This window comes from Taurulus bubalis, assembly GCF_910589615.1.
Source record: "Taurulus bubalis genome assembly, chromosome: 9".
NCBI classification, from domain to species: Eukaryota; Metazoa; Chordata; class Actinopteri; order Perciformes; family Cottidae; genus Taurulus; species Taurulus bubalis.
The window spans coordinates 17,591,989-17,603,378 of NC_136597.1; the positions used below are offsets into that span (position 1 = coordinate 17,591,989).

The window sequence follows — 11,390 nt, forward strand, 5'->3', positions numbered from 1 at the left end:
CCTAGCAGGTCCCACATAAAAAATCCATCCATTCAAGTCTCCCCTTGTCCGAACGAAATCAATTCGGATCGGGGAAACTTTCAAATAAGCATCGCGGAATCCAGATTATATTCTTAGTGACGACTTCTTGTTTTAGTTCACATAAATCCAACACTTCATGCGGAGAACGTCTTTCTCCTGGTCAGCAACTTGGCACTGGATTGACGTCTCTGAGCCAAACGCCTTCAATGACGCTACAACACTGGCTATAACTTTAAAACTATAGTCTGAGGTGTTTGTTGATTAAGGTGCCAACAAAAATCCAAAGAAGAACAACGTTACATAAATCGCCTTCAGGCGCGCCTTCATTTCAGCCAGCAGCTTCATAATGAACTGGCAAAAAAACAAACATAAGTGTGAAGAAATGCCGACAGAAAAATACAAGTGTGTCGAAATAAAATTTAAAAAAAGAAGTGCGTAAAAGTTGGCTTAACTTGACCAGAAGTCCCTTCTGGTGCTTCTCTTCCTCCTTCGCCTCTCTCTCTCCCTCTCTCTCTCTCTCTTTCAGGATGTGTGCAGCGCAGTCGGAGGAGAGCAGCGGAGCAGGTGAGGGATGTGAGGCTGCGCCAATATCCCCAAACTAAACAGACGCAGTCAACGTAGGGCGCGTGTGCCTGTGACACTATACATTTGATTCATAGTGGCCTTACTAAATTGTATCTTTACATTATTATTATTTTTTTTACCATTGTTATTTAACTAAAGCCTCTATAAAAAGCTGCAATGATTAGTCGATTGATTGGTCTTCGAAAGAAAATTGATCGTCAACGATTATGATAATCAGAGAAGCACAAATGGCTGAAATTTGCTGGTTCAAGTTATTTCAATATTATATTTGCTGCTTTTCTTTGTCATAGAGGCTGAATTACATTGTAACTTCAGGGTCTGTGATGGGCATTTTTAATAATCAGCAATCAATAATCGTATTCATATTTAAATGCATTGTTAGTTGCAGACCTAAACCTATGTTGTATTAGACATATTTGAAATAAACATATTTTTCCTAAGAGCATGCAGAGACATTAAATGTTTTATTTTTTTATGTGAAAATGAGCTCAAATACACTTGGTGGGGACAAAATCTAAACAGACTCATTGCCTATTGTCATTTTATTATTTCCGTCTATTCTGTATATGACACATATTTCACATCTTTCCGCCATGAAATTCATATCTCTCCTCTGTTGCTGCTCCTGAGGTTTCTCCCTATTTTTTCTTTGTTTTTTGTATATGGAGTTTTATGATATTCAAATAGAGGCTATGGATTTTAAAAGCCAAATTTACAATATTACAAAAATAAAAGGAATATGACTTTGTGTTAACTTTATGAAAAAACTTTAGCTTTATACAAAAAGCATGCAGTTAGGTCAGGCCTGAGGATGCTTTGAAAAAAAAAAGTCTTACAACACACTTGATCTAATGTGCTGTCAAATTCAGTTTTAACACTACTTGATTCATGGTCCTAAAAATACATATTTTCTCTCTCCCTTAGCGGTGCAAAAACATTTGATCCAAAGTATGTTTTAGTGATTAAAAAAAACTTCTGTGCCGCCTTTTTAAATTCCATCTTAATATACAGTAAGAGGAGTTTTTTGTGTCATGGCTTCCCAAGGGGAGGATTTGAGGGAATGATCCATTTCTCTCAACCTTATCAGCTGCATCCCACCCCCCCTTATAACAATGCCACTGTGTGCAGCCCCCGCAGCCCTGACACCCACCCCCCCTTCACCCACATGTGAGATGCTGTTGTGTTGTCTTGTTCCCCCACAGCTGGAGCATCTCCCTCTCCACCCCCTCCACCCCTCTGCTTTTCCTGCATTCAGCCCAGACAACGCCTCCGTTCTTTTAGTCACACTATGCAGATTGTTTCAGAGGACAAGCAAGAAAGAGAAACAGATAGAGGCTACAGGGGACAATGAAACAGCTGGCTATGCTAAAGCAGTTCATTTTGTCATTCTATATTTCTTATCCCATATAGCTAACTGCATGTGTGTGGATGTGTGTGAGTGTGGAGCCCACTTTTACTAGCCGGGCATGTTGTGTGGATATAAAGCCTGTGAACAAAGTCACATTAAGGAGACTCACCTCGTAACAGGTCAAGGTTCAAGGGGGGGCAATGTGCCCTGAAGCTGCAAAAATACAAACAATAGTGGAGTACTGGAGGGGGTTATTAGCATCCAACTTCCTGTACACTGAAGGTCTATATAGCGAAATTAATTATTGTGAAAACGTAATGTCATGACTCATGACCTCCTTGGAACTGTCTTTCAGTTGTCCTCCATCAATTGATTTTTGTTTGGCCATTTGGGGGCAGCTGAATATGCTGAAAAGAGAAACATCAACATATTGATGAAGTTGTGATCATAAACATGTTAGTAGATGTGTTTATGAATGACGTGGAGCAACATTATCAATCATTCACATTCACCTGTCAAAATAAATATTGACTCTCTTTTTTCCTCTGGTTCTCCACCAACTCTTGAGAAAACATTCTTACTCTTTAGCTGTTAGCTACATGCTACACTGTGCTCACCAGAAACTATCTTAGATGCTCACTTTTTCTGCCATTTGACAGTGAGCATGTAGCAAAGAGTAGCTTTTAAATTTATTTTTGACTGAAAACAGCTGCCTGCTGCTGCTGGAGGGAGATAAGAGTGGAGTTTTAACAGTGAAATTGAACTAAAGGGTGTGCAAATTATAGTCACCTGCAGTTTCCTTTACTTTATGACAGTCCGCCTGGTCCTTCTTGTCTTTTTTTATCAATAAATATGTCAGAAAATGTCCTTTTGGCTAAATTATCTTGCTCCTTTTTTCAGGAGAAATATAACTTTCAAAATCTGGCAGTATTTGTCATTATATGTTATAAAACGAGTGTGTAAAAACAAGTTAAGAAACGTGTTTGAATTTCCATCAGGTTTCTCTTTATAAACAATTGTAAATGAAGATGAAGAAAACTTTTGAGATTACAGAAATTAAATTGAACCTGTTTTACAACTGTTCAAACAGTTGTGTTTACCTAGAGCATTCAGTGTCCATGTCCAGGCGTTCTAGAGATTTGTTTATCTCCCTGAAGCAGTTCCTGTCCGGCTGAGGACAGAGCCCAGTATTGCCCTCCTCACACCCATGGAGTGCTTTTAAGGAAGAGGGTACACTGCTTCCTCTCCAGGCTGGCCTTCTGTCTGTTCTTTTCCCACTGTCCTTCTTCTTGTTTGTGGGGACAGGAAAGTGACCTTTAGTGAGGGGTTTAGGTGGGCCAGCCAGTGGCAGAACTCTCAGAAACTATACTAATACTATTATTTACAACCCCAACATAATTATTTACAAAGAAAACGTCACTCAAATACCAATCAAAACCATTGCCGTAATGTACCTCAATGTGCCAACGTTCAGATTTCGTTGGAATTACGTCAATAGCGTAACCTTTCGAAGAGTTACGGCAATTTTAGTTTTGCCTGTTACTTCCTGTCGCCGGCGAAAGGTTCCGTAGAAGAGTACCGTGCGCAGTGATTAAATGAGGAGCCGGCCAGCCAATCAGAAAAGAGATCACGTTAATAGTCAACGTTTAAAAGATCTCGCGGTTCTCCAGTTGACAGACTATCAGGACTTTATACACTTCAGTCTGTATCTGCTCTAGTGTCAACGTATTTTAATTAACCATACACTTATCCCACTTATTTGACCAGGCTGCTGTAGTTCATCTTCCGGCCAGTAGGCCGAGACGTTTCATCTTTCTGGTCGGAAGTGGACGAGCTGAGGAGAGGAATCAAAATGGCGATGCCCAGAGCAGGTAGGTGGACGCGTTGCTATGGCTGCTATAGACACGCGTTTAACTAAGTTAGCTGGCGTGACATAACGTAAGTCATTCATATTATTTACAGCCACTTTAAAGAAAACCGGCATCAATGCTCCTACTTTGGCTTCGGTTCATTGTGTTAATCTAAAGCTGTAAAGAAATTGAGATAACTTTTTTAAATTGCGTGTCTATCTCTCTCTCCCTCATTCCCCCCCTCTCTCCCTAGGAAGATCAGCCAGTGTAGTATCCTTTTCACGTCATCCTAAAGAGGGCAGTCTCTCTCTGTCACTGACTGATGACAACACCTTAACTCTGCACCCAGCTGTCTTCTGTTACCATCCATCTGCTGCTGAACCTGACAACACTTTACTTTGTTTTCTATTTCCTCTTTACTCTTGGCTTGATCATCAGAAAGAGTGAGTGCTGAACACGTTACACAGTCCCAGTTTCCCCCAGTTTTTTTTACACTAGAAAACAGTGAATATGTCTGTTGTTCTCAGGCTTGGTGTTAACTTATCCCACTGATGCTCTGGTCTATGACGTCTGTCTGCTGTTCCTCCTGGCTGGTCTGGAGTTCCTCCATCTATTAACTGGTGAGAGAACAGATTCACATATTAAAGCATGGTTGATTGTCAAGCATCCATTATGGGCCTCTTTATCATTGAGCCCTGGACCATGCCAGTTTCTGCATACGGTGCATGTATACTTGATTGTGTTATCATAGTATTGCTTTCCGTCCATTCCCAAAAGCATATCATAGTTTTCAAGGCTGATGACTGCATTTTATTTTTACCTAAATATTTACAGTTCATACATGCATAAAGTGTTGCATAAATAATAATAATAATGCATTTCAAATTATAAATAAATACACAAGATGCACCTCTCCACCTTTTTAAACCACCTTTCAATGGGGAAACATGTCTATTTGTCTGCAAATAAAAAATGAAATAAGCAGACATAAAGAAGAAAAGTAATAAAAGGGACATTGCTTACATGTACTCATAACTATACAGTATATAGGTGCTTCTTCTTACATCTAACACACAATAAATAACAGACCAGTTAATACCTCTAATTAGGAGCTTTAGGACCACTGGCAATTCTTGTAGCATTTGTAGTTTCCTTAAATGTCTGACATGGAGCAACATACTCAAGTCAGACTTACCAGCAGCTTTCAAATGTGTCCTGGCTGAGTCTGAATTGAAGAGCAACCTTTTTAAAGCAATCAAAACTACTATGACGTGATTTTGTGTTATGCGTCTTAGATATTACATTTTATAACAACGTGGGGTATAAATTCAAGTCCCATGGAAGAGGTTCCAAACCGTCCACTCTTGAAATCCTCACCATGCAGCAATAGCACAGTGTTTGACTAAAAGATATAGAGAGAAGATTTTTCACTGTAATATGCAAGTGTGATTTTGTAAAGTGCTAAAACAAGTGGTGTGCAAGAGCTGCCTCTAGGTTGATAAAACAAATATTAATCTAAAGACCTGTGATGAGTATGACATCCTGATTTCAATTCCTAGTATGGGTCAAGCTCCTAAAACACTGGATGCAACATTTCCCATAATGCAATTAATAGCATAATTGATCTTGTCTGTCAAACTGCCTGACTGTAGTTTGTAAAGCACACAGTTATGCATTTTGAGTGGTATTTCTAACACAAAACAATAGATTCAACAGTAACTGACATCCCTCTTCCACCGTCTTTGAACCTGTCTGCAGGTGTGAGAGGCCACCTGACGGAGAATGAGGGCCTTATTCTTATGAACCTCATTGTGACTGGGACAACTATCCTGCTGACGGTCTACTTCCTGGAATGGCAGACATACGTGATGCGGGTCGACGAGATCCTCAGCAGTGTCCTACTCGTGTTCTATGGCTTAGATGGAGGCCTGGCTTTTGGCACTTTAGCCCAACTGGCCAGGTCAGTTCTTCTCTCATTAGTTTTCATCACAGACAGTTTATATGAAACCTCACCAGCCATGATAGATGGCTTTATCCGATTATGTGTCATGTGAGAACACAAACAGGCTTCTTTTGACAGTTGCATGTCAGCATAAATAATAGACAGGTGAGTATATTACAGTATCTTGTGTCATACATAGATAACATGCTTTATTATCTCATGAATCGATTTGCCAACAATATAGTCTCCATTTTTTTTATATTGGCTAGATATGTCTTTGTAATTAGCATCTCCTACGTATGTTTTGATGTACCTGAACATACTCAGATTTTCTTTTGTTCACGCTTTTGTCCATGAATGAAGCCCTGGTTCCCTTTAGGACTTGTTTGAATAATTGAGATGTGTGGTATTCATTTAAGTGATACTGTATACCTTCTACAATATAGTCACAGCCTCAAGTGTTCCTCCTAAAATAGATCCAAGGACAATATTCCAATTTCCCAATCTGAAAAGATGGATGTTGTTTATTCAGGTGGCTAATGGCCGAAATGCATTCAAAAAGCAATGTGAATGAAGAACTACACTAAACCTGCAGTCATTTACAAGACTTATTTTGAACAACTAAACATGGTTTCACACACGTCTTTGTCATTTATGTCCTTTAGGTTGTTCAGGTACAGTTGAATAACAGGTGTGTATATCTTTTGTGTGTTTCAGTGACAGATGAAGAAGCCTTCTCTCCATCGTTATGTTATATCTGAACTCACAATGCACTTCTTTGATACAATCACAAATCAACATAACTTTGTATTCAAGACAGTTTTAATATTTGTAAGGTGAAACTGTTTGTTTTAAAGTTCTGGTTCGTCCTTGTTCTGAGGATCTCTCAGGGATTTCACTTCGATGCAGTCAGGCCTGTTTGCCGTAGAGACAGACAGATATTTCTTGTATTTAATATTTTCCTTTTTTTGTACTGGTGTTGAAATTAAATATTTATTTTTGTGTTACTATTGATTATTTATATTAAACAAATCACATTTAATACGTTTCATGTACTGTATGTTCATCTTTTCTCCAGTAGAGGGCAGAAGTGTTTTGATTAAAATTTAAGGTGTTAGTGGAAGTAGTGATTTTATTACTAAAAAAGAAACATTTTCTTATTCCATGTCTTCCATTTTTAGGAATTTAACGAGTCAATACGTGACCCTGATGCATCCTTAAAAATTATTCTAGGTTGAGAATGAATGTTGTAGTTTGGCTTAAACTTTGAATTGCAGCCTACATATTTGATGTCAGATCAACACTGATCCACTTTATTCATTCATTCAGGTAAAAATCTCTATTGGTCATTCCCAACACCACATTCTTTAAACAGGTGCTTTCTCAGCACTGACAGCTTAAGTTAATCATCAAACTGAATTCCGTGGTTTCCAAAGTAACTAGTTTCAAAACAAATGACATTTCAGAGTGCCTGCGCTTGAGCAACAGCCGAGCACACGGACAAACACTTGTGGATGTCTGAATGTAAGTCAATCCAGTTTGTGTGCAAGCGTTTAAAGGTATATTCCCCTTTTAATCGTCCCTCACTGCTGGTTTCCTGAGAAAAGTGTTGTTGTTTTTTTGCATTTTTGTTCAAACAATCATTCCGGAGGTTGTTCCTATGCAGTAATACACCCAGAAGGGGGCAACTGCAGTATATTCGGGATTTTCTTTGCAGGGACAGCTCACTGCAGCTGGACAAAGAGTGGTCCTTCTTACCAGCCAGTGACATTGAAATCTGGGCGTTCCACACTGTTGCTCTTCTTTCACCTGTTGAATCCAACTAGTTTAGACCAGTTATGGCTTTGCTGCTCGACCTGTTTAAATATAATGATGATGATATAATGAACTTGCATATCGAATGTTTTGAGGCCTATACATTTGTTAATCTTAAGCAGCATTTAAACAAATATTTTTGACAACAATATATATGTCACCTCTAGACCATCTGATTTAAGGTGTTCTTGGGGCACTGCTGCTTTACGGCAGCGGTTCCCAACCTACAGGTCGTGATCTGTCAAAGGGTCCCAAGTTGAATCAGAGATTCACAAAATTATCAAAAAGTTTAAATAAAATATATATATATATATATATATTTTCTTTCTTGCAATATATCAAACTAAAAGCTGCAATCATAAAGCCTTCACATCACACTGTCTGAGCAGGGAAAACATATTAAGTTTAAAGTCCTCTCTTATTCCCATTCATATGTGATGTGGGGCCACAAGTTAATGGCTTCATTTTAAGGGGCCACAAAACATAAAGGTTTGAAACCACTGCTTGCTTAACTCCCAAGATTTTAAATGGCATTAAGACAACATAATAAATCCCTATGTTTTCAAATGAAGCTGCGCGTTGTGGGTTGTTGTTGCTTTATGTGATGCCGGATAATGAAACAGATGAGGCAGTTGCATCACCAGTATGCATCCAAACCAAAGCATTCCAATTTACTGCGAAGTGAGTGAGAAAAACTCACACCGAGGACCCCGCCCCCCTAAGCAAAGTGTCCGTGAAGCTCCTCCCCTTTCAGATTGAGTTACCTGCAGAGTCACCTACCTACTGGCAACCAGTACCGGTACGTCTGCGCTCTGTTGGTTGACAACTGAGTAGTTTACAGTCTTGGATTTCAACGGTTCAACTGAAAAACAAGCGGGTACAAATATCGACCATTTCCCGCTGAGTTCCTGATCGGGCTGTGATGGCAGACTGACGCTTCAGTCGCCTCTCGCCCACGTTTGTCACCTTGCACATCCCGCCAGGAAAACCCCCACTGTGAGTTCCGATGAGGGGTAAAATAGAGACTACTCCTTTTCTTTCTCTCCCTATGTCTTTCCTCCTTTCTCAGTGGTATATTATCCTCTGCAGGTGGAGTTGCGGCTTTATGTTAGTTTAAAGTAGAGATTGGTTGCACTTATTTTGTTTACGGAGATGATTTATTATTAATAGTGTATTATGTTATTATGAAATATCTCATAATAATTGTCAGTACATCATTCATGATCTTTGACCAAGGTTGCAGGTTTGATGTGATATGTATACACTACAATTGAAGTGATTCATTATTGGAGTAATTCACATACTGCAACATTTGGCGTTGTTTATGCTTGTTGCAGGAGAGCAGACAACTACATGTTGCTATCATATATTTAAGCCTTCAGCCTTAATTACAGCATTTAGCTCATTGGCTTTAATTTGTGTTTAACTCGTTTAGGAATAACCCCATGCATGCGACACATTAACAACCAAATGAGAAACACTAATTGCTCATTTGAGAATCTTGTAAGTATTGTTTTGTCCTGGCACGTGATTTTTGATCGTCACATCATATTATATATGAATGTGAACAAAAAGGGATCATATCTGTGAAATCTGACCTGCTTTCCTCCTGTGTCCTGACTCAGAGACCTCTATAGTCAGATTGAACCTGTAACTTCACACCAGATATCATAACAGCGTGCTATGATTCACCCAGATGGCTTGCAATGCTTGAAATACATAAATCAGACAACTGTTTTACAAAATGCTCTGGTGCATGAAGCAAAGTCCAAATTGCTCATATATTTTTAGACACCTAAACTATCACTGTATATATTTTCTAGTTTTGTACAATGTCAAAAGGTATTTATATTGACAATGAAGCCACAAGCTTGGTTAACATTTACTTGCTGAGATCTCAGCACACTCTTATTATAAGGCTGAATTCATCTAAAGAAAACCATTGTATAATACTGTAAACACTGGGATCATGTCAGTTGTGATTCTTTCAGTTTTTCTTACCGTTTTGAGAAATCCTCTGATTAAGCTCCAGGTGTGTTGCAATATATATGTATTGTGTTAGAGCAGTTGTTGTTTGGGGGGCTACATGTCTAATTGTGCTGCTTTGTATTAGGGTTATCATATTGTGGCATTACATGTGTTTCGGACTCAAGCTGCTAAAATTCAATTATTTTGTTTTTGTTTACACTTGGTACATAAAGTGAGGTCATTGTCATGCAAAACAGCTCATGACCTCCTCGGTGCATAAACTGATTGCATCATTTTATGTCCATTGAGAAATTAGTTTGGTCAGGGTTGCTAAACTTAAAAGTTGAAGTACATAACCAAAGATGATACATGATCAGACATGCTTGTCACTGTGATATCTAGCTGATTACATTTTTTTTGTTCAGGACTTATTGTCTGTTTTCATTATCTTTTAGAATATTAGATGATACAATTATGAGTTTCAACACAAAATTAGATCTAACATGTGAAAAAACTTATTTGGTTGACTTTCATTGTTACTCCCATCACTCTGATTTGTTGTCCCAGAATGCAGCATGCATATGACAACATTTGTCTAACCTCATTTCAATTAAAAATGAAATATCTATATATGCCACCAGTTAATTTGAAGAAATGTAGAATACAATATATGAGACATATAGCAAGATAAACATCATGCACACTCAGCCTCTATTTTTGTGTAATTATCGTTCTAATACTGTGTAATTACCTCTGAATAAAAGGCTTTCAGTATTGAACAATAAGAGCCTGAGGCTGAGTGGACGGGAGGTGTGCGGAGGGCCTCTTGCCATGAGGTTGACAACACATGACACCCAGCCCGCCCCGCTCCGGCTTCACCTCTCTCCTGAAACCTGGCGGTGGGCCAGAGCTGGGAACAATAGCACAGAGGGATGATGACCAGATAGATAAGGACAGAAAGAGGAAGTCTACCTTTTGTGCAGGCAAACTAAAGCGAATAGGATTAGTTGTCTTTGCTCATTTGCATTTCTCAGCAAGATTTTGTTGTAGATGATCCTTTAAGCCGGTTGCATGGAGATACTGTACATGCGTGAAGCTCCATAACACCATGTCTGCAGGAACACTAACTTTGGTTGATATCCGTGGAAGCTGTTGTTGTGATTTGGCCTCACTTTGTTTCAGCAGACATGAGCGGATTATCTGTTGAGGGCGATTATGTACACGATAAGCTTGAGTGACCGCGTCCGTAACCTGTAAACTGTCATACACAGTATTTACCTTGTGAAGTTCAACTGCCGCTCAATATGCAAAAATAGTTTGATACTTAAGAGAGGATTACACTGAAATATTCATAGCTACTCTGGGTAGCATGCCTTGTGTCACAAACTGACACAAGTTCAGTATCTCACAGGTTGGATTGTTCTTGCAGAGCACTTCAAATGCTTGCTTGTGAAACAAAACCCAAACCTCTCGCTCCCAATTAATAATACAAACTGAAAGCATTGGCTAAAGCGATACATGGCTCCATGGAGTCTAAAAGTCACATACGGTAAAGGTGATTACTATCTCCAGTGTTAAATACAATTCACTTCAGCCATTAACGTAGGGACACTTATCAGTGGTTATGCAGTATAATGAATCGTAAAGGAAGCCGAAAGGAGCCCAAACTGTTGTGCAACAGCTTGTTATTGTCCACAGTTAGGCTAGCTACAGTGTGTGTTTAGCCATAGTGTGTGATATGTTTTTTTACATAACCTCATTAGTACATACCTTGACAGAAAAGGCCGTCTCCACACCCAGAGGGAAGGTGTGGGGGCGTTTCGTTCTCTCATTTCCTGCTCCCATTAGCCAGATTTAGATG

General features: G+C 39.1%; 1 protein-coding gene across 1 annotated transcript; it reads left to right on the forward strand.

Annotated features, from left to right (window-relative positions):
• Positions 1-3,806: 3,806 nt before the first annotated feature.
• LOC306741091 (transmembrane protein 80-like) lies at positions 3,807-6,648 on the forward strand (the record flags this gene model as incomplete). Its single annotated transcript, XM_079223344.1, has 6 exons — positions 3,807-3,825; positions 4,058-4,071; positions 4,154-4,247; positions 4,332-4,424; positions 5,563-5,764; positions 6,464-6,648. 6 exons carry the CDS (start codon positions 3,807-3,809, stop codon positions 6,471-6,473), a joined length of 432 nt encoding a protein of 143 aa, XP_079079470.1. The 3' UTR covers positions 6,474-6,648.
• Between the last annotated feature and the right edge of the window lie 4,742 nt (positions 6,649-11,390).